Below are 24,830 nucleotides of genomic sequence, written 5' to 3' on the forward strand. Positions count from 1 at the left end.
CGACCTGCTGGGCTCCGGCGATCCTTCCGCCTCAGCCTTCCGAGTAGCCGGAACTACAGAGACCTAGTCTTTACAATACATTTTTTAAAAGTAGCTGGACATGGTGGTACATGCCTATAGTTCCAGCTACTTGGAAGGCTGAGGTAGAGGGATCACCTGAAACCAGCAGGTCGAGACTGCAGTAGCTGGGATTGTGCCACACAGTGGGACTCTGACTCAAAAAAGACCAAAAAAGACCCACTGCGTTGAATTCTTATAAGAGAAGTATCTTCAATTGAAAATAGTCATAACGAGGCAATATTCAAGACCATTATCTGCATTACAGAAGAAATAAGACAGACGAATGAAAATCAGTTTTAACATCAACCACCTAGATCTTACCGACATACATCAGGTAATCATAGACTCCTTCTACAGTCATCACCTCCATAAAGTAATTCTGATTTTGCCTCCTCTCTGTATTCTCAGCACGGTTTGCATTGTTCTTAAACAGATCATTGAAAAGCTAAAACAAAAGGTGAGACAATAAAGAGGTATACAGTTTATTACACTTGCGGATGATAATCAATAAGGCTAATGTGACACAAAGCAAAGGCATTTAAGCCTTTTCCAGTCAAAACAGAATATCAGAAAGGCTAAGATATGCTTCCAAAGTTCCATATTTATGCCCCCAAAATGGGTAAAAAAAAAGTCTCCCCCAAATATTACAAAAATCCTGCATTCATTTTAGACCATTTTTTAAACAATAGACAATTCGTTATCCTTAAAAAAATCCATCTGTTTTTACATATCAAAGTATCATATAAAGATGTACAACTATACTGATAGCTAATTTTAAAATTAACATGATTTACAGATTATAAGTCACTATTTAATCAATGGGTAGAGGTGAAAATTTGGCTTTAAGCAAAGTTTATTTGGATAATATTCAAAGCCCAGAAAGGTCTAATCAATGTGAAAAAAGAAAAAACTAACAAAAAACAGAAATGAAGAATTAATCAGCCTGGACAACAAACAAGACCTCATCCCTACAAAATTTTTTTTAAAAACTGGCTGGAGGCCGGGCTCGGTGGCTCAGCCTGTAATCTCACACTTTGGGAGGCCGAGGTGAGTGGATTTCCTAAGCCCACGGGTTTGAGACCCGCCTGGGCAACTTGGCGAGACCTCATCTCTATAATAAATCAAAAAAAAAAATTAGCTGGGCGTGATAGTTCCAGCTCCCTGGAAGGCTGAGGCGGAAGGATCGCCGGAGCCCAGCAAGTCGAGGCTGTGGTGGCTGGGAGCGTGCCTATGGGCGACAGAGTGAGACTCCAACTCAAAAAAAAAAAAAAAAAAACTGGCCGGGTACAGTGGCTCACACCTGTAATCCCAATACTTTGGGAAGCTAAGGTTAGAGTATTGCCTGAAGCCAGGAGTTTACGACCAGCCTAGGTAACATGGCAAGACCTCATCTCCACACACACACAAAAATTAGTCAGTTGTGGTGGTATGCACCTATAGTCTCAGTCCCAGCACCTATACTCAGAAAGCTGAGGCAGAAGGATGGCCTGAGCCCAGCAAGTCGAGCTGCAGTAGCTGTGAGTGTTGTCCAGCTTGGGCAACAGAGCGAGACTTCGTCTCCACTGAGACAGAGAGAGAGAAATAGGTCAAAACAAATGAAATGATGTAACATAGGCACTATGAAAGAAGAGGACTGTAGAGGAAAGTACATTCAGTTTTATATGAAGATACGCTTTTAAAAAGCTTCATAGAAAAATGTGAAGACAGAAACCCAGTCAGGCATGGTGGTTTGAGGCAGAGGCGAGAGAACTGAATGAGCCCATGAGTTTCAGACTAGCCTGGGCAACTTGGCGAGCCCTCATCTCTACAATAAATCAAAAAATTAGCCGGGTGTGGTGACATACACCTGTGGTTCCAGCTACTCGGAAGGCTGAGGTAGAAGGCTCTCCTGAGCCCAGAAGGTCGAGGCTGCAGTGGCCATGAGCATGCCACTGTACTCCAGCCTGGGTCACAATGAGACTCCAACTCAAAACAGAACAAAAGAACAGAAACCATATCTTTTATTGGCTCCAGTGTCTGATGTGCTTAATGTAGAAGATAAGTTTAAAACAATTCCCTCAACCCAAAAAACATGAAAAGGGCTCTCCCTCCTGATACATTCTCCCTACCCTTATATATGTTTAGTGTAATTTTTCATTAAAACATAGTAATACTATAGTAAGTCTGGTAAAGAGACTACCTAATAGTGCAACAATTATATTTTTGTAGATTGTCTTCTACTTTCTATATGCACAGTTGTAATCAATGAAGTTTTAAGAATATCAAGTCCTACTTTTTTCACTCAATACCATGTCAAATATTTATCTTCATGCTGCTTTATAGTTTTCATAAGTATAATTTTACAGCTGCAAATTAATCATTCTTATGATGTTAGAGTTTCATGTTGTTTCCAATTTTTCATTTCTATAAACAATACTTCAATAAACATCCTCACACGTTACAGGCTCTTCTATTATTTTCTTCCAATAAATTCCTAGCATTCAGATCACAAGGTCAAAGAGAATAAACACCTGCTGAATTCTGTTACATAGTATCAAATTTCTTTCCCAAAAATATTGAGCCCATTTACAAGTCACCAGCAAAGCAAATTTCTAGTAAATTTAATAAACTATTTCATAGATATATCCTCTATGTATTACAATTCACATTTCAATATAATTCTTCTTTTCTTACGTTCTCCCTGGGAAATCTTCTGAAATCCTACCCCAAAGTATTTCTTTTATAGTCCATCATTTATAAAAGTATGCATATACAGTGAAGGCCCCCCAAAAGAGAATGTCCGAAGACACTCATATGTTTTCAAGTAGTTTTGAATTTCATAACAATCCTGAAAGGACAATTATTACTAAGACTGATGAACTGCACTTGTGTCTGTCTCTTGGGCAACAGAGCTTTTACTGAGGGCTGAGACTTACTCTGAAAGCCACTTAATGTAATGCGTGAGCAGAGGGGAGGAAAAAGTGGAGGCCCATATCTCAGTCTTTCCTCTTAAACATTTTTTTTTAACTTTGTAATGACATTTAATAAGATTTTTGTGTTCAAAGAGATAAATGTAAAGGATCCACTCAATAAAGCAAAATGACAAACCACAAACAAAATTAGCATAAGCCAAGTTTTTTAAGCCACTGTATTCTTCAAGAGCACTAGATGGGTTAACTTCTGCTACCTCCCACCCACACGCCTGCACCTGTGAGTGCATTTAACTACTCAAGAACCTCAAGTACCAAGCAGGGTTTTTTTATGCAACAGATCTGGCTCTTGTTTTGCAGCCAATACTAAACGATTATTTAAAAAGACAGTAGACCTTGGGGGAGGAGGCTCTAAAAATCAAATTAAAAAAAACTAAAATTTTTTTTAACATTTGTATAGGTTTAAGCAGAAGATCAGACATCACTGAAGAAGCAGAGTTGGAAGAAAGTTCAGGAAAAATAGAGATAGACAAGAACAGGGCAGAAACAAACAAAGACAATAGACAATATGGAGGAAAGATGAAGAGAGATGAAAAGCAGAATGAGAATTGAAGCTGTAATCCACAGATAAGACAGGGAAAAGGAATAAGGCAACATCTAAAGAAACAAGGCTGGGAACGCTCCCCCCGTAGCCACGCCCCTCCAGCCACGCTTCGGGTAGTTCCCTCCCCTCCCACATCAACTAGGGACTTGGCTACGGGACTGGCTTTGAGACAAATGTCAGGCAAAACGTCGAACAGAGTCCTAGACAGTAGTGTACCGGGGCTTGCTCCCCCCACCCCACAGAATGGTGCTGCATGAGAGCCCAGGGCTGCTGGCTGAAGACTTGGCCCAGCCCACATCAACCTTCAGAAATGTGAAAGGTCACATCTGGCCATTCAGCCCACAAAGAGCCAAGACTGCAGCTCAGGTGAGACCAGCAGAAGCCAAATCCAAATTGCTGAGCCATAGAATCATAAGCAAATAAAATAGTTGTTTTAAGCTACCTAGCTTTAGAATGGTTTGTGATACAATATTGTGTAACTGATACAGAAATTTGTATCTATGAGGAGGGGTTGCCATAACATACACCTAAAATACATGGCATTAGCTTTGGAAGCTGGAGGTGAGTGGAGGCTGAAAAACTGGCAAGGAGTCCTAAAAATGACAAACAAGCTGTAATTGTAAGTTGGAAAAGCAATGAGGTATTGGACGCAGGAAAAGCATTTTCATTACTGCAAATGGAAAACTTATATCATATGATTTGTGTTCTTTGACCACAATGTTATTAAAAGGATTCAATAACAACAATAAAGAAATAATCAGGCCATTGCTTTGTTAAACTCTACTGTCTCCATGTGGCTGTTACAACTATAGCCGCTATGTTTTCTTAGCTTTGGCCCCCTCCCTTACCTTGGGGAGGTGAATCTCTTCTCTCTCTCCTCTCTCTCATTTACTTTCTAAATAAACTGCTTAAAAACTTTTAAAAAAATAATAATAATCTTGGGCTGGCACTTAAGTGGCTCACACCTGTAATCCCAGCACTTTGGGTGGCCAAGACTGGAGGAATGCTGGAGCCCAGGAGTTTGAAACCAGCCTGGGGAACAAAATGAGACCTCGTCTCTATAAAACAGTATTTGCCAAGCACAGTGGCTCACACCTGTAATCCCAACACTTTGGGAGGCAGAAGCAAAGAACTGCCAGAGCCCACAGGTTCGAGACCAGCCTCGACAACATGGTGAGAACTGTCTCTACAAAAAATAAAAAAATTGCGTGGTGGCGCATACCTGTGGTTACAGCTACTAGGAATGCTAAGGCGGAAGGATCACCTGAGGCCAGAAGGTCAAGGCTGCGGTGGCCGTGAGCATGTCACTGCACTCCAACCTATAAAAATTAGCCAGACATGGTGGCATGGACCTATAGATCCAGCTACTCAGGAAGCTTTGGTGGAAGGATCACCTGAGTCCAGGAGGTCATTAGCCAGGTGTGGTGGCATTCACCTGTAGTCCCAGCTACTTGGGAAGCTGAGGTGGAAAGATCACCTGAGTCCAGGAGGTCAAGGCTGCAGGGATCCAAGATGGTGCCACTGCACTTCAGCCTGGGAGATAGAGTAAGGCCACAATTCAAAAAAAAAGAAAAAAAATCTGAAAATTGAAAAATGTTTCAAAATTTTAAGACATTTATAAATAACCCATAGGTCAAAAGAAGAAATCATAATGAAAAATTCTTAACTGAAAACTAAAAATACCATATATTGAAATTTGTAAGCCACGGTTAAAAACAGACTTAAAGAAAAAAAATATTTTTAAATGCTTGTGTTAGAAAAGGCTAAAACTTATTTAGTTAAGCACTAGCTCTACTTCAAATTAAAACTATAACAGAAATAAAAGCCTGGCCAGGCGCAGTGGCTCACGCCTGTCATCCCAGAACTTTGGGAGGCCGAGGAGAGAGGATTGCTTTAGCCCACGGGTTTGAGACCAGTCTGGGCCACTTGGCAAGACCTCATCTCTACAATAAAGCAAAAATTAGCCAGGTGTGGTGGCATGTGCCTGTAATTCCAGCTACTTGGAAGGTTGGGGTGGAAGGATCACGTGAGCCCTGCAGGTAGGGGCTGCAGTAGCTGTGAGCATGCCACTGCACTCCAGCCTGGGTGACAGAGTGAGACTTCAACTCAAAAGAAAGAAAGAAAGAAAAGTCCAGAAAAATACACAGAATTTTAAAAAATAACATAAATTAAAGAAATTTTTTAAAGTCTCACTGGAAAGTTCAACAAAGCCAAAAGATAAAATAGACAAAATCTTGGCAAGACTGCTCAAATTAAAAAAAAAAAAAACGAAGGCCAAGCATGGTGGCTGACACCCATAATCCCCGCACTTTGGGAGGCAGAGGCAAGAGGACTGCCTGAGCTCAGGGATTTGAGACCAGCCTGAGCAACATGGAAGACCTTGTCTCTACAATAAACCAAAAAATTAGCTGGTTGTGGTGGCACAAGCCTGTGCTTCTAGCTCCTGGAGCAGAAGAATCACCCGAGCCCAGCAGGTCAGGGTTGCGGTGGCCCTGAGTGTGCCACTGCACTCCAGCCAGGGTGACAGAGTGAGACTCCAATTCAAAGAAAGGAAAAAAAAGACACAAACCATGTTGAGAATAAAAGGAGAGATAAATACAGATGCCAGAGATAATGAAGAAGATATTTTTGACAACTTCACACCAACAAATATTCAAATTTAGATAAAGTAAAAGATTTGTCAAAAACTAGAACCTACTAAAACTGATTCATAAAGTAATAAACCTGAAGAATTTTTAATTGTTAAAAAAATAAAACTGGTTGTGGGAAAAAACCTTTCTGCAAATAAAATTCAAGGCTTAGATGACTTTACTAATATGTTCTATCAAATATTTAAAGAACTAATAACTCTGATTACAAAAAGCCTATCAGAAAATAGAAAAGGCTAATATAACTTTGATACCAAGACCTAACAAAGATAGAATGAGAAAGAAAAAAATGTTGACTATTTCCACTCATAAATATGAATGAAAACTTACCAAACCTTTTCAAGGATATCTGTGCAAAAAAAAACTTCCTTATACTACTTAATGGTGAAACAGTAAGACAATTTCCTTTGTACAGAAGGACCTAGCTAGGAATGAAACAAAACTTCCATCATTTGCCGGGAACTGTGTAAATCTGAAAGAATTACCAGATATATTACCAAAACTAATGCAAGCTTAACAAGATTAATGAATAAAATGTAACTGTATTTCTGCTTACCAACAGTGAAGCTATAAAATAAAAAATATATTAAATGTACTATTCACAGTAATAACAAAAACAGAGATGAGATGGGGTTGTCCTCTGAGCTCTCACAGCTCACCATGCTGGACACTACTTTGGCACTAAACAGCTTCTGGAAGACAAGCAGTGTATCTTTATATTCCCAGTGCCTAGCACTCAATAGTAAGCACACAATAAGATGTTTGTTTAATGAATAGATGAAATATTTCATAAGCGATTAAAATTAGGTAATACTACCGAATAACATAAATACATTACAGCAATTAACTTTTTACTGGAAGTTGATGAATTATAACCTAAGAAAACCACTTTAAAAAATCTCCCAGCCGGGCTAGCTGGATCAGCCTGTTATCCCTCGCTTGGGGAGGCTGAGGTGAGTGGATTGCCTGAGCCCGCGGGTTTGAGACCCGCCTGGGCAACTTGGCGAGACCTCGTCTCTACAATTAAAAAAAAAAAAAAATTAGCTGGGCGTGGTAGCGCGCGCCTGTAGTTCCGGCTACTCGGAAGGCTGAGGCGGAAGGATTGCCGGAGCCCAGCAGGTCGAGGCTGCGGTGGCCGGGAGCGGCTACTTGCACTCCAGTCTGGGTGACAGAGTGAGACTCCAACTCCAAAAAAAAAAAAAAATCTCCCAAATACAGAAATAGTAGTTTGCAAATATAATATCTAAAGAACATTTGTCACAAAGAACCAAGTAATTACACGCAATATCCTCTATATACTGCACAACTGAGTTTCACATAAAGAAAACCTATATTCCATATCACTAGCAAAGACTCATTCTCCCTATAGTGGAAACATCATCTCAAGTAGGGCAACTTAAAACTTAATGGCTCTTTAATACAATGTGCAGTACCTTCTTGTTGTTTTCTGAAGTAGGGCTGAGAATGGTCAGTTCTGGTCTACTTGGTTTAGGCTTTGGAGATTCACAAGAATTAATGAAATTCATGATAAAAGGTTCCAAATGCTGACCTTTCTGTGGTGATACAGAGATTTTAAGAAAATAAAAAATTAAGACAAATTTTAAAATCATATAATCCATAAAAATTTATCAGTATTTAAATATGTTTATAACTATAATGTTATAGAATACACATAAATCAGTTATTCACCTCTTTCATTAGTTTTCCAGGAACAGACTTTATGATTTTCCCTGCAATTAAAAGTAAAACAAGGGTTTTATAAAGGCATATTTCATAACTGCTCATATGACCACTTCACTAGGTATTTTTAAATACTAAATAGTTAAGTAAAACTGCAAAAAGTATTTATGATTAACCATTTCACATTCCACAGAAATTTTAATAAATACAGTATTCTAAACTATTAATAGATACAATTTGGGATTTACTTTAAAATAATCAAGTGACGTGAGAGAAGGAACAGAACAAGCCAACTGTTGATAACTTTTCAAGTGAAGAGTTTCGCCAGGCATGGTGGCTCATGCCTATAATCCCAGTTCTTTGAAGTGAAGAGTTTCTTATACAAATTTTTATTTGTGTTTATTTTAAAATTTCCATAAGAAGTGCTATCAAAAGATTTTAAACAATGGTAAATATATAATGGTACCTAAAGATAAGCAAAAGCTAGTCAAAAGAAAAAAAATTTAAAGAATTGCTACATTTAAAAATATTTGAGAAATGCCAGACACAGTGGCTCATGTGTGTAACTCCAGCACTTTGAAAAGCCAAGGCTGGAGGACTGCCTGAGCCCAGGAGTTCAAGACCAGCCTGGGCAACATAGTGAGACCTTGTCTCTAGAAAAAAAATCAAAAAATTAGCCAGGCATGGTGGTGCACGCCTGCAGTTCCAGCAGGTGGCAGAAGGATCGCTTGGGCCCAGGAGGGCAAGGTTACAATGAACTGTGATCGTGCCACTGCACTCTGGCCTGGGCAACAAAGTGAGACCCTGATTCAGTAAATAAATAAGTAAATGAATATATAAAATTTGAGTAGTTTATATTCTCAATTTTAGATTATCAATTTTTTTTTTTTTTTGAGTTGGAGTCTTACTCTGTCACCCAGACTGGAGTGCAGTGACTGCTCCTGGCCACCACAGCCTCGACCTGCTGGGCTCCAGCGATCCTTCTGCCTCAGCCTTCCAAGGAGCTGCAACTATAGGCCCGCGCTACCACGCCCAGCTAAGTTTTTGATTTAGTGTAGAGATGAGGTCTGGCCAAGTTGCCCGGGCGGGTCCCGAACCCACGGGCTCAGGCAATCCATTCACCTCAGCCTCCCAAAGCGCAGGATTACAGACTGAGCCACCGAGCCCGGCTAGATTACCGATTTCTATGCTAATCTTATATCTGCCAAAAATTGCTTCTTGATCTTATCTCCAAGTTCTCTTATCGTAAAACATCTTGAGATTTTTCTCAAGCATTTAGAATTGTTAAAAATTAATCAAAATTGACAAGTACAACTTAAGTTTTTTTCAGTTCAACATGGAAAAAAGTTACTTATTGCAATAGCAAGAGACATTTAATAATTTTTTAAAAAATAGGTTGGATGCAGTGGCTCATGCCTGTAATCTCAGTGCTTTGGGAGGTCCAGGCAGGAGAATGACTTGAGGTCAGGAGTTCCAGACCAGTCTGGACAACATAGTGAGATCTTGTTTCTACAAAAGATTTTTAAAAGTTAGCCTGGAATGGTAGCATGCGTCTGTAGTCCCAGCTACTCAGGAGACTGAGGTGAGAAGATAGCTTGAGTCTCTGTGTTTGAGGCTGCAGTGAGCTACAATCATGCCACTGCACTCCAGCCTGGGTGACAGAGCAAGATCCTGTCTCTATAAATAAATTCTAAAAAATAGAAATTGTTTTGTGACATGCAAACTACCCAGTCTTCCCACTGGCTATTTCTAGTTCTCATACCTCTAATAATACCTCCTTCGTAGAATCTTACCAAATTACTTAAATTATGGGGTTTCATCCTATGCTCTCTTTTATAAGCCAAATTATTTGATGATTCTGATCTCAAATAAAATTCAAATCTCTCATCCGCCTATATCTGGGCCCCTCCTGCCTTATAAAACTCCAACTGGATTCTATAAACTCAGTAAGTTCAAAATTGCTCTTAATCTATCCCCTATCCTAACAAGCAACAGTATTCATCCAGTTAGTTAAGTAGAAACTTGGATCATCACTGCATTTCTTCACCTTCAGTCAAACCTAGCCAGTAACCAGGTCTATCCAATTCTATCTCCTAAATACCACATATAACAAATATAAAATGTCCTCACATTGTTTCCCTGATAAGAAAACCCAAACACACTAAATATTTTGGTTCAACTAAATGTATTAGTTTGGGGGAATATAGAGAGAACACAAATACCTCCTTATAATATTCAATTCATTGATTTAGTTCCACATTCTTATTTAAGATTACATTATATAAAGTACATTTAGAAATATTGCTTTTATCTCATATTATTTTTAACAATTTGAATATCTTAGCTTATATAGTTTGTTTTAAAGTTTATTTTAAAAAGAATCATGCTGCACATAATACTTTTTTTTGAGTTGGAGTCTCACTCTGTCCCAGGCTGGAGTGCAGTGGCACCCTCATGGCCACCCCAGCGTTGACCTGCTGGGCTCCAACAATCCTTCTGCCTCAGCCTTCCAAATAGCCAGAACTACAGGCATGCACTACCATGCCTGACTAATTTTTGATTGATTGTAGAGACAAGACCTCTCCAAGTTGCCCGGGCTGGTCTCGAACTTGTGGGCTCAGGCAATCCACTCTCTTCAGTCTCCCAAAGAGCTGGGATTACAGGCCACGGAGCCTGGCCCATTCATTATGTTTTTAAGATTCATCCACACTGTTGCTAGTAGCTTCATGTTATAGGTATCCATTGCTATAGGTATTCAATGTTATGAATCTACCACAGTTTATCTGTCCATTCAATTGTTGATGAACATCTGTGCTGTTTCTAGTTTGGGATATACAAATAATGCTGCTATGAACATTCCTAAACACGGATACAGGATTCTCCAGAGTATGTATCTGAGAGAGAAACTGCTGGGTCATTCAGTTCTTATACCAAACTATTCTTCCAAGCGGTTAAGAGTTACCGTTGTTCCACATCTGCACCAATCCCTGGCATTTAGTGTCAGACTTTTAAAAACTTCGGTGAATATGGTGTTTATGGTGATTTGAATTTCCCTGATTATTATCACCACTGGGATTTCGTCTTTTGTGGGGTACTTTTTCTTCCACCCATTTCTCTATTGTATTGCCTGCCTGTCTTCTGACAGTCTGCCATATTTGCAAATATTTTCTCTCATTCTACAGGTAAAATGTTTCCAAAATATATAGGTAAAATATTTGCTAATATTTTCTCGCACTCTACAGGTTGTCTCTTCACTCTGCTTCTTGTTTCCTTTGCTGTGTGCAAGATTTTTAATTTAATATAGCCCCTTCTATTTTTGTTTTGCAGCTTGTGCTTTTGAAGTCTTAGCCATAAACCCTTTGCCTAGACTAAAGTCCTGATGCATTTCTCCTATGCTTTCTTCTAGTAGTTTTATAATTTCAGGCCCTACATTTAAGTTTTTAATCCAATTTGAGTTTTTTTTTATCATGGTGACAGATACAGGTCTGGATCAATTCTTCGGCATATGTATATCCGGTTTCCCCAGCATTATTTATTGGAGAGGTTGTCCTTTCCCCAGTGTATGCTATAGCACCTTTGCCAAAAATCAGTTGGCTGTAAATATGTGGATTTATCTTCTATTTACAATCTTTTAAAATCTTTGTAGGTTTCCATATAGAATTAAATCCACTTAAATTTGGTTATTCTGTTAAGAGTTCAAAATGTATACCAATAGTCCCAGTAGATTTTCTTGAAAAGTCAGTTCCTTCCTTATTCTGCAAAGCCATGCTCACAAATCTAGTGTTCACAGACGTATAGGTCTGTTTTGGGGCTCTTTGTTTTTCCACGGGTCCACTGATTAATATAATATAGTATTATAAATCAAGACATATGATAGCATTCTCCAACTTTGTTCTTCTTCTATAGTATATCGTTAGCCATTTGGTTCTATGCATTTTCATGTGAATTACAGACTCATCTTCAAGGTATACACATACAACAATCAAGATTGGGACTGCATTATATCTAGAAATCAACTTGGGAATAAATTTACATCTTTGATTTTTCAAGATCTAGACAAATGATATCTTCCTAAGAAAGGCTTCTTTGATTCCCTAAGCAGAACCAGCTATTCCTTCCTGTTAGCTAAATCTTCAAAGGTGGGTAACATATAAACCTAGAGTCATAGTGGAAGAGTATTTGAGATGGGAAAAAAAAAACAAAAACAGTAAAAACAAAGGCACTAGAGCAAAGGAATATAAGGGGTTCGATTTTGCTAAAGTATAAAAGGAAGTATTAAGAGACAAAACTGATAAGAAACACTGATATCAAAGCAACAGTAATTTTCACAGGGTTCCAAATTAAGGAATAAAAGTTTCCTATGCTAGCAAAGCGAAATCAGAAACTTTCAAATGTGTTCAAGCTCCCCTACTTCAGGAAGATTAGTCCACTGCGTTGTCTAAGACCAGCTGGTTGAGGGAAGGAAGAGGCTGGGAATGCAGGAGACCCGTGAGGAAACTTAGTAGAGTCCAAATACGAGGCAATGAAAATTGGAAAGGAAAGGACAAGGGAAATGAAGAGAAAGATGTGAGTTAGATGCCAAAGACATAAAACTAACAGAATCTGAAAACTAGAGACATGTAGTAAGAGCAAGGGAAATGTTTCACACATGACTGAGAGGACTGTAGTACCATCAACAATTCAAAAAGGTTGATTTTTAAAGATGACAGGAGACCAGGTGGTAATGTCAAACTGGTTACCGGAAAAGTATAACCAAAAGTCAGACTCTGTTTGGAAATATTTACATATCGGTAAGAACTAAAATAATAGGTTCTGCTGAGACTAGCAAGAAGAAAATTAAGGGCAGGACCTTGAGAAACACCTATACTTAGGTGTATAGATGATGGGAAGGATTGTGTAGAACAGAAATGGAGAACTGGAGAGGAGTGACACAGTTAAGGGAATCGCATGCATTAACAAATACCAGAAGGAGAAGAATTTCTAAAGCCAAGAATGCTGCAGAGGGGGTCAAGAAGGGTGAGGAGAGAGAAACTGTCTCAGCCTCTGGTAACAGTGAAATCACTGACAATCAACAAGTAGAACTGGATAAAGAAGGAATTTTTAAAACCAGTGGTCTCCAAAGCAGAATGCACGCACCCCAGGGGATTTGTGAGATAATTTTTTTGAAAAATCAGAACTATAATTTATTTAATTGAATCCTTTTTATATTTCTCTGTATACTTGTATGCATGCGAAAAATGGGTATATTAATGATTATAGAAGGCAATCTATCTGGATTTCTGTCGATTTTGTTGATATTTAGACAAACTACAAAAAATAATTCATCTAAAAGTGATAGCCAAAATAAGATGCTTAAGTAGTACAATACAAAAAACATGTTCTGAAACATTATCTTCAGAAAATACTAACTTCACTTATTAATCATAAAAATTACAATAATTTCTTCAGTATCCCAGAAGGCTGTGCTTTGACTCTGGGCTTTATAATTGCCATAATAAAAATTAATTAATATTTTTAAAAATAGAGCAAATACAAGCTTACTAACATACCTTAATTACCTTTTAAATAATACTAGTGGGAATAAGGCAAACTACTGACTGTAAAATGGTTTTACTAATTACAAAGTTACTTTGAAACTACATATCAAGATTCTATTTATTTTTCTAAATTATTAATGAAAACTTCAAAACAAATGAAAAACATCAAGATTCAAAGCAGAAATGTTTCCATATTGACTATCTTACATGTATAAATTCCATGCTATAGTTTTATAGCCAACAATTAATTAAACTTTAAATAAAATACATGTATAGAAATGACATTTGAGCCAGGTGCAGTGGCTCAGACCTGTAATCCCAGCACTTTAGAAGGCTGAGGCGAGAGGATTGCCTGAGCCCAGGGGTTCAAGACCAGCCTGGGCAACTTGGTGAGACTTTGTCTCTACAGTAAATAAAAAAAATTAGTCATGTGTGATGGTACACGCCTGTAGTTTTAGCTACTTGGAAGGCTAAGGCAGAAGGATCACCTGAGCCCAGCAGGTTGAGGCTGAGATGGCTGTGCACATGTCACTGCACTCTAGCCTAGGCAACAGTGTGAGACTCCAACTCAAAAAAAAAGAAAAAGAAAAAAGAAACAAAATTTATTCAGAATCCCATTACGATTAATTCAAGTTAATTAAAAGCCAGTTTAGTTGGGCATGGTGGCTCACATCTCTAATCCCAGCACTTTGGGAGGTGGAGGCAAAGAGAACTGCCTGAGTCCAGGAGTCCAAGACCAGTTGGGCGAGACCTCATCTCTACAATCAATAAAAAAATGAGGTATACGTGCCTGGAGTTCCAGCTACTTGGAAGGCTGAGGCAGAAGGATTGCCTGAGCCAACAAGGTCAACATTGCAGTAGCTGTGAGCATACTAGTGCACTCTAGCCTGGGTAACAGAATGAGATTCCAACTCAAAAAATAAAAAAGCCAGTTTATACAAAGTTTACTTATTTGAATTACTACTACAAGCTACCTAAATATTAGGCTTTAAGGAATATTTATAATGCTTTAAAATACAAGAAATAAGCAGCTGGGTCAAAGTCAAATGTCAACACAGCTGGTCTTTTGTTTAAAAAATATTTTATGATAAATTTCAAAGGTCATTATCTATTTATATAGCTATATGCTGAAAGCACACATTCATATATCTCTACTTTTCTTATATTTAAATTTAGGAAAGAAAAGCAAAAATACATTGGCTAATAAAGTTTTCTGTGATGAGACCATATGGCTAGAAGTGACTGCTTAAATAATCAGAATTCACAAAATGGACAGATTAAGCAAAAATAAGGCCCTTGGAGTTCACCACATGACTATACTATATTTTCTAAACTATTTTTCTAAACTATTAATCTGAAAAAGCTGCTTCTTTCTTCTTAGTTTATTCTCTTATATATAATTTTTTTTAACTTACCAAGATTTACATCTGGTAGTATCTTTTCAAGAAATTGTGTTTCCCCACCATTAGGGGAGAGAAAGTCTGCCAGAAGTTGACTATTACTCAGTTCTGGATGCTGCAAAAGTTTCTTGAATAACCAAAAAAAGGGGGAGAAAAAAAAAACAGTTTAGAAATCTAGAAGGTTAATCAACATAGTATTAAATTTTTTTAATGTTGAATTCTTAAAAGTAGTTTTACATTTAGAATAACAACAAAGCAACTACATTTATAGAGAGAATAGTAAAGGACAGTAGTTAAGATCTCGGCCTTCACAGTCAGACATGAATGGGTTTGAATTCTGGCTCCTCTATACGGTAGCCTGGTGACCCTGGAAAAGTTTCTACATTGCCTAAGAATCAGTTTTCTTACTTATAAAATGAGGATAACAACGTTACCTATATAGAGCATTGCATACATAAAGCATTTAGCACAGTATCTGATACACAAGAAGCAAGATGAAACACTGCTAATATTATTTTGCAGTTTCTCAATTATAAAATGAATTTTATAGTGTAATACAGCTCCCTTGATAATTAAAGCAAGTCAGCATAAAGGGTTTAGCGGAAAGCTAAAGGTGGAAATATGAAATAGCTTGGAAAATCTGTTGTCCATTCTTGCAACACCATTTTTCTATTAAGATAAAATGACTTTTAAATGCCAAGATTGCTGAGCACAGTGGCACAAGCCTGTAATCCCAGCACTTTGGGAAGTGGAGACAAGAGGACTGCCTGAGCCCAGGGGTTCAAGACCAGCCTGGAAAACATGGCAAGACCTTGTCTCTACAATAAAAAAAAAAAATCAGCCAAGCCTGGTGGTGCGTGCCTGTGGTTCCAGCTACTCGGAAGGCTGAGACGAAAAGATCGCCGGAGCCCAGCAGGTCGAGGCTGTGGTGGCTGGGAGTGTGCCACTGCACTCCAGCCTGGGCAACAGAGTGAGACTCCAACTCAGAAAACAAAAGGAAAATTCTGTATAAGCAGAAATCTACATAAAATACCAGTACAGCAGCCTCTCACATTACCAGAAAATATTCCTTCCAGAAAATGGCACTCTAATTCCTAGAAAGTAGTTGGTTCAAATAATGGAATTAATGGTGTCAGTGGAAACACAGGTTTATGGTTATATGCAAACATCCTTGTGCAAGAGCTAATAGGTATTCCATAGCTCAATTTTCACATCACCAAAAATTATATAGAAAACACTTGGGGTTACACATTCAACAGTTCAGATAGAGGAAATAAAATGTAAATACCCTTCATATGCTGAGCATTTTCAATTTTAAAAGTACATATTTTTGACTAGGAGGTGTCCAAATTTAACGAATCAACAATAAAAAAAATATAAAATTCCATACCTAAATTAAAGAATTTTTTTTTAAAACAAAAGTATCCTCTTTTGTATGTATTTAATTTTTAAAAACTGGTCATTAATTTGGGAGAGCCTGATGGTTCAAAAAAGTAACTTTCATGCTGACTGTACCACCTATTGAAATAATATAGTATACATACAGAGAAAAATGGAATTAAATTCCATGTGGTGAATGGTACAAAGTCAATTCTAGGTAATTGGAAAAATATCTATAAACTGCAAAAGAAAAGGGACTAAGAAATAAAACAGGAGGGCAGATTCCAAAGTTCAGAAAATGCTAAACACAAAGATCAAACAGAACAAAAACTACCCAGTATTCTCAAAATGCACTTAACCTTCTATGCCAAAAGTTTATTTATTTTTTATGTTTTTTTTTTTGAGTTGGAGTCTCACTCTGTCACCTAGGCGTGAGTGCAGCGGCATGCTCATGGCTACAGCAGCCTCCACCTTCCACCTCAGCCTTCCAAATAGCTGGGACTACAGGTGTGTGCCACCACGCCCAACTAGTTTTTTATTTTCCTTTTTTTTAATTGTAGAGAGGAAGTCTTGCCAAGTTGCCCAGGCTGGTCTCTCAGGCTCAGGCAATCCTCTCACCTTCACCTCCCAAACTGATGGGATTATAGGCGTGAGTCACCACACCTAGCAGCAATAGTTTATTTCTTTTTTTAACTTCCCATACAAAGTTTTAATTAGTTTTAAACTAATTAAGGATTTCCCCCCTCAAGAAAATACCTGGTATCTCATTTTCAATTGATAAACTGGGACGGAGCAAACTCTTAACAAAAATTCATTCTAAAATTCAGCATGGAAAACGTTTTTTAAAATCCATATGAACAGGTATTTATAAAACAAAGCACATATGTACAAAAGAAAAAGAGACAAAATAGAGAATGCGATGACTAACAATGTTTTAAATTAAGTAATAAGTTGGTGCTATACCTGTAGATATTCCTGAAACTCTTCTCTCTTTGACTTTAAGAATTCATAATTTTTGGGGCCAATGATCCTCTTAGAAGGAAGCTGGGCATCAGGAAATGTGCCTGAAATTAGTACACAGTAAAGTTACTACTACGTTCTGCTACTATTTTTAAAATCTAATTTAAAATTCACTGTGGCAAATTCAGATTCACAACACTGCCATGTGAACATTATTCTTTAAATAATCTGCCCAAAATTGGAGAGCTTCAAGTCAGATGTCCAGAACAAAAAATTTCAGTCTACTAATATACAAAATATCACTCACTCTCAACAACCAATTTAAGTTGGACACAGATTTTTTTAGCTTCCACACTAGTAAAATAGCTTCAAAAAAATTAACATGAGTTTTTTTGAAATTGGTGGTGTTCTATGAGACAAAATCTTACTAAAGTAGAAGTACATACTCTCCACGAGAAAAAAAGGTAGCATTTTGTCAACGCTGTATGTGAATGTGCTTTCTCAGATAGGGTTGACTTTGGAAAGTTTAGTATCAAAAAGGAACAATAATGTTAGGAACTCAACCAACTTTGGTTGATCCAGAATTTTAAAGCATGGAGATAAATTATCTTCTCTCAGCCTTAACCAAAAAAAAAAGTTTTCAGAGAAAGAACAAGACAAGGATGTCACGAGATTGGCAGAAATAAAGAGAAAACTATTTGAAAACAAGTACAGACTCAAACTCTAGGCAAAAATATTAAGTAGAACCTTGTAGTCCTTATATTTCTATAATGATCACTCTTATCACAGGCTTTGCTCTCAATGCAGAGTAAAGGATGTTCCTTGTCCTTCTCAATACAAAATCAACCTAAACTTGGAACATGGGACAGTCCACAGAGATTTTCTAAAATACAGATTTAGAACACATAAATAAAACTCACAAGGCTACACATAAAATGGCTGAACAGCAGGTTGACACTGGGGTGGCCGTGAGCGTGCCACTGCACTCCACCTGGGTAACGGAGTGTGACTCCAACTCAAGAAAAAGAAAAAAAGCACTCAACATAAAATGGCTGAAAATACTTCATAACTGTATCCCTGATAATAACTAAAATAAGTAAATTGTTAAGAGAGTGAGAATAATTAAAAAGGAGGCGTACTCTCCTTTTCCAAACTATCTTCCCTCAAAATAAACATGCAACTACAAGGTTTGCTTCCAAATCTAAATCCAAGGGCAAAATCAGGACTTCTGCCATAATGCATAGCAAATATGTTTAAGGAAGATGGTGGTAAAAGGATAAAACAACTCTAAAATGCCCGATTTAAATTTTTTGTCAAATCAAGACAAAAATTAGACAGAGAACCTTTTCTAAAATATGGTTAAAAAACAGCATTCAAATTTTAATTATTAAAAAGTAGTAAATGTGCACTATAGGAATTTTAAAAATACAGATTACAGATAAGTAAAAAATAATATAAAATCAGTAAATCCCTATTATCAATAAAAGTGTACATAAGTGTCACATATTTCTTTGGTATAATTACTTAAAATAAAAATCAATCTGATACAACAGCAAAATAAAAATCAATCTGATACAACAGCTTTCAGGAATGCTATGTAATGTTTTATGCAAAAAGAACAACATACCATGAAATTCTGTTAGTTTTGATTCAAGTACATAAAATTCAAGGTATCTTCTATAGACAGACCAATGTTCAGGTTCATGCCCAACTGTAAATTGAATGAATACACACTGAGTAACAAATAATTTTATAACCCACTACTAAAAGGATGCAGTATTTAAAACATTAAGAATGGAAATTAGTAATTTATTACTTTTGGTATCACATTATTTTTTACCCCATATTTTCATTAATTACCTAGAAAGGACCAATAAATTTCATCTACTGTAAAGTTATCTCAAGGAAATATACTTTTTCTATGACAGATTCATATAACAATAGAAACTTTTAAAAATTATGCAATTATGATTTTTTTTTTTTTGAGCCGGAGTCTCACTCTGTCTCCCAGACTGGAGTGCAGTGGCCGCTCCCGGCCACCGCAGCCTCGACCTGCTGGGCTCTGGTGATCCTTCCGCCTCAGCCTTCCAAGTAGCCGGAATTACAGGCATGCGCTACCATGCCTGGCTGATTTTTTTATTTATTGTAGAGATGAGGTCTCGCTGCCCAGGTGGGTCTCGAACCCGCGGGCTCAGGCAATCCGCTCACCTCAGCCTCCCAAAGGCGCGGGATTACAGGCTGGCCACCGAGCCCGGCTCAATTATGATTTTTTTTAAAAACATCAGCAAAATTATGTATTTCGTAGAAATTAGTCATTGATTTTGGGTCTTTCACATTGTCCTGATCTAGTACAGAGTAGTACTCTCCACGAGAATATCCTGCAATTATGAAGAGGCTATATGGATCTGCATTAACACAGTGGCCACAGGCCACGTGTTGCCACTGGGCACCTGAAATGCGGCCAGTGTAACTATAACAAACCAAAATTTTATTATAATTTAATTTAATGCTAATGACTGCATGTGGCTAGTGGCTACCCAATTGGACAGGCACAGTGGCTCACATATGAATCCTAGCACTTTGGAAGGCGGAGGCAAGAAGATTGCCTGAGCCCATAGCCCATAGGTTTGAGACCAGCCTGGGCAACTCGGCAAGATCTTGTCTCTACAAAAAACCAAAAAGTCAGCCAGGTGTGGTGGTGCACGCCTGTACTTCAAGTTACTTGGAAGGCTGAGGCGGAAGGATCGCTGAGCCCAGCAAGTCAACGCTGTGGTGGCCATGAGCATGCCACTGTACTCTAGCCTGGGTGACAAAGTGAGACTCCATCAAAAAATAAAAATAAAAAGAATGAGTCAGATTGCCTAATCTAATCCAAGCCTCCTTCCCCAATCTAACTATGTGGCCTTGAACAAATAACCCCGCTGTACCATAGCTTGCTTAGATACAGAGTAACTGTGCCTCACATAAAATAATACACATAAAGAACAGAGTATGTACCCCTAAAATGTTAACTGATATTGTTAGCATCCAATGTCAGTCTAGCATAAATTTGAGAATGCAACAGATGAAGCCAATCAACATTACAGCCACTTCAAAGCTTTCTATTCAGAAAAAAACCAACCCAATATAGTCACAATCTATAAAGCAAATCCTAGTTTTCATCTTCAACATTGATCTTAAAAGAGCTAGATTACATTTATTCTTGGTTTTTAAAAACCTAAAACTGCTATTTTACTACCCATATCAAATCAGTTTTCTTTCTCATAGGCCATGGTTTCCTAACAGCATAATTCTTTGTAGGTGCCAGCTCACAGTTGACAAAAATTATCTTTGAAATACATGTTTTAAGATTTTTTGGTTCTAATTTTATGTTTAAATAACTGATCCATAAATTAATATAATTTATATTAAATTATTAACCTCTTAAAATGAAGCACAAAAATTAAAGACAGTAGTCCCAAAGGCAAAAAAAATATATATATACTGCCAAACAAAACTAAACTTAAAACTGAAATCAGACTGTTGATACTGACAGTGGGTTGGCTGTCCACCTGCAAGAATGTGAGAGAACGTTAACTACCAAGACTGAACAGCAACTACCGCAAAACTAAGCAGCACTGCCTAGACCCAGAGAGAGCAAGACCCTGCCTGGTACTTAGTTACGACAGGAAAAAAGATCACAGCTAACTCCTCTGAGCATTCTTCCTTCCTATGCTTTATGTTCCAGAAGTAGGATCAGCTTCTAAGAAAAATCAGAAGAAAGATGAGCGCCACTATTCACACCACCACTGAGTTACTCCTCTCAAACCCGTTTCCTGACATCGCCACTTTTGGTCCTTCTCTCCTCATAGACAGTTCTCTCTTCCTGAGCTCAATTTTATTTTTCTGCTTATCATTCCCAAAATGTGTATAACTTTGATTGTGCTTTCCTTACACTGACTGTTCCACCTCTTGGATAAAGCCCAGAGTGGTGACTGTTTATCCTGCTACAGAGGCTTTTCAACTCATATCCCCATTACAGTCCACTCCTGAAATAGCCAAAATAAAATATGGAAAACATGCAGAAAACTTGTAAAGTTGTGTTTAACCCCATTTTTATCAATTCTAATTAGCCCACAAAATGGGTGAAGCAAAATGCTGTCTTACTTAAATTGGTATATTTACTGATGGAGTGCTATACGCATGAATACCAGTCAATTAAGTATAATGGCTAATGATAATGGCAACAAAACCATTAAAAGAAATTACATAAAATGCCTGCCAGATGTCTAGCAGGCATCTACTCACTAAGTGTTGGCTGAATGAATTAGTTAACTGCTAACAAAGAAAAATCTAGGAAGTCCCAGCTTCCATTTAATTTTTCTGTTCTGGTCAGGCACAGGGGCTCATGCCTATAATCTCAGCACTTTGGGAGACTGAGGTTGAGAGGATTGCCTGAGCCTAAGAGTTCAAGACCAGCCTGGGCAACATGGTAAAAGCTTGCCTCTAAAACTTAAAAAAAAAAAAAAAAGCCAGGCATTGTTGGTGCATGACTGTAGTCCTAGCTACCTGGAAGGCTGAGTCAGAAGGATCACCTGAACCCAGCAGGTCGAGGCTGTGGTGGCCATGATAGTGCTACTACACTCCAGCCTGGGTGACAGAGTGAGACTCCAACTCAAAAACAAAAACAGAAACAGACAAAAAAACCACACAAGACTCTGAACACTTATCTTTCGGTTATGCAGTCCTATTTGTCAGTTAGAAATGGCAGTGAAGACAGGCTCCTTCATGGGCCTCTTTAGAGAAAGATGCTCATAAACTTCCTACCTGCTCTTCTGTCATTTCTTTCAACATCAATGCAAAACACAGGAATTCTCTCCTTCTTCTCCTTCCTTTCGGAGGAGGGATCCTCAAAAAAGTCAACATACGGGATGCTGATTCTCCAGGCAGCAAGGTTTCTGGGAGTGGTCGGTGTGCTCACAGCCTCCACTGGAGAGTCATCTTCCAGGACAACAATACCCTCTTCGATCTGGAAAAGATTACCAGAATGATTTCAGTACTTGCAGCGCCTTTAGAACTGTAACATAGGAGACAGATGTGTAACCATTATCAATTTGGTAATTTTTAAGACTTTGGGAATTAGATGATATTGAGTTTTCCACTGAAAAAGTAAATATAAAAAGTTAAAAAACAAATAAATTACTAGCATCAACTCCAGGTTTTATTACATTATCTGTATTATAAAAGTATAATAGAAAATAAAGACACTTCAGAGATTATGGAAAAAACATTTTAAATATACAAATATTTAAAAATTCAACTTTGGTGATAAAAATTAACGCAGTAATTTTTCATTTAGAAAAGGAAAATGTTATGAATGATAATAGCCATTGATGGAGACTGCACAGATAAACAAGATCTGTGATATACTGCTGGTTACAAGGTATACTGGCACAATCCTTCTGGAAAGTACTCTGGTAGTATGTATCTATAAAGAGCCATAAAACAGTTTCAAACAAGTATTACCATTTCTGGGAATTAATTCTCATAAAAATATTTATTCCACCTAACTGTGAGTACTATAGTAAAATATGTATATATACATTTACTCCAAAATACTTTCTTTTAATTATGAAAAAGACACAAGTATAAACATATTAACTCCAGTATTAAATAATATAAAATTGGAAAAAAGCTCTGAATGAAATCCACCTCTAGAGAATTAAGATTTTTTTTAACTTTTCACTTCTAAATACTTAACAATATGCTTTTAAGTTTATAATACTAAATATTTTTAAAAACCTACAAATGAAATAACAATTATATTTTTTAAAAAGCTATTTTCTAGAAATATGCATACTGGAAGAAAGAAAAAACTGTTTCCAATTCATTAAATTGGAAGAGACCTTTAACACTTAACATATTATAAACACTAATCACCAGACATCTTATGCATTTTATCTCTCCATCTATCATCTCACTCTGTTGCCTGGGCTACAGTGCAGTGGTGTGCTCATGAAAACTGAAGTCTTGACATGCTGGGCTCAGGTGATCCTTCTGCCTCAATTTTCCAAGTAGCTGGAATTACAGATGTGTACCATCACACCCAGCTAACTTTTTGATGTATTGTGGAGACGAGGTCTCACTAAGTTGCCCAGGCTGTCTCGAATCTGTGGACTCAGGTAACCCTCTTACCTCCATCTCCTGAAGTGCTGGGATTACAGACATGAGACACCACGCCTGGGCTCTTATTCATTGTCAAATGGGCAAAATGACCAGGCGTGGAAGCTCACGCCTATAATCCCAGCACTTTGGGAGGCCAAGGTTAGGGGACTGCCTGAGCCCACGGTTCATGACCAGCCTGGGCAAATTGGTAGGATCTCATCTCTACAATAAATCAAAAAACTAGCCGGATGTGATGGCACATGCCTGTAGTTACAGCTACCTGGAAGGCTGAGGCAGAAAGATCACCTGAACCCAGCAGGTCGAGGCTGTGGTGACCGGGGGCGTGCCACTGCCCTCCAGCCTGGGCAACAGAGTAAGACTCCAACTAAAAAAAAATAAAAAATAAAAAATAAAAAAAAATTTTAAATGGGCAAAATACTGTGTAGATAAAACACATTCATCTTAGACACACTTTTTAAAAGGCAACAAATCAAATTTGTAGCAGAGAATTCTGAATAACCTAGTCATAGTCAATCAACAATAGGGAGGAATTTATTTCCTGAATTCTTAACATTCCACCTTCACTCTCAGTTCTTCCCACACCTGGTACCCACTTTTCTTCTAAGGAAATTCCTTTTCTTCTCCAAAAGTCTCCTTGCTTTTTTCTGTTCTTGTCCTAAACTAGCTTTCCACAGTCCCTAATATGACTTGTACTGAGCTTACAAGGACTTATGTTAAAGTTCTGTTGAAAACTTCAAGGCCTTAAAAAACAAAGCTATAAAAACAGATAATTGACGTTGGGTTTTGTCTATTAAAGGGTAAAGGTATTTCCTCAAAAAGAAAAGCAGAAGAGATGTGAGGGAAACCACCACTCCAATGCTTAGAACCTTAGGTTCAAGGTAGCATTTTCCATGGTTATTACAACTGTATTTTTGTTACTGAATCTGGCTTCTGAAAGGGGAAAGGAGACTATAAAATGATAGAGAAAGTATTTAACAAACTGACTAAAAGTCCAAAAAAAGCGAGATATTCTTAAATAAAAAGCACCTTAAAATCAATCTAAGAAACAAAATGAGAGAGCAAAAGTTTCAGCAATATGAAAATATCAATGAGCAACAAAGGACAAAGTTTTACAACTTATTACTGTTACCATTTAAATGGTGTTTCTATCAACAAAGTCTAATGAAAACAACTCTAGGGTAATATTTTTCTAAGATTTCCCAGGGCTTTAAAAAATGTTATTTGAAAATAAGTAAACATTGTCATGAAAATGTCAATAAAGGAAAACCATGTACTTTTTTTCCCCAAATTGTTCTTTCTACAAAGAGGATGGGCATTACGGAAGACAGAAATAAAAAGCAAGATGCCCCCGTTGCCTTAAAAAAGGTTAATGCTTCTTATCATCTTTTTCTGTATGGAGATAACCACCAACTTACCAATGGCCATATTATGCTCCAGAATTTTGTTTGTAAATCAGTTCTGAACATAGACAGAAACGTCCTTTCAGA

General features: G+C 37.6%; 1 protein-coding gene across 12 annotated transcripts in view; it reads right to left on the reverse strand.

The window, feature by feature from the left end:
• Window positions 1-24,830, reverse strand: part of SNX14 (sorting nexin 14) — an 81,074-nt gene that overhangs the window by 11,233 nt on the left and 45,011 nt on the right. For all 12 annotated transcript variants that reach the window (XM_021706819.1, XM_021706822.1, XM_021706817.1 and 9 more), the window contains 7 exons: window positions 21,985-22,186; window positions 18,806-18,889; window positions 17,182-17,282; window positions 14,854-14,965; window positions 7,911-7,951; window positions 7,655-7,774; window positions 382-505 (listed from right to left, as the gene is read on the reverse strand). In XM_021706819.1, coding sequence (XP_021562494.1) covers window positions 382-505; window positions 7,655-7,774; window positions 7,911-7,951; window positions 14,854-14,965; window positions 17,182-17,282; window positions 18,806-18,889; window positions 21,985-22,186 — 784 coding nt within the window. The remainder of the gene's footprint in view (window positions 1-381; window positions 506-7,654; window positions 7,775-7,910; window positions 7,952-14,853; window positions 14,966-17,181; window positions 17,283-18,805; window positions 18,890-21,984; window positions 22,187-24,830) is intronic.

Source organism: Carlito syrichta, unplaced genomic scaffold (genome assembly GCF_000164805.1).
Source record: "Carlito syrichta isolate Samal-C Ts95f unplaced genomic scaffold, Tarsius_syrichta-2.0.1 Scaffold316036, whole genome shotgun sequence".
Classification (NCBI taxonomy): Eukaryota; Metazoa; Chordata; class Mammalia; order Primates; family Tarsiidae; genus Carlito; species Carlito syrichta.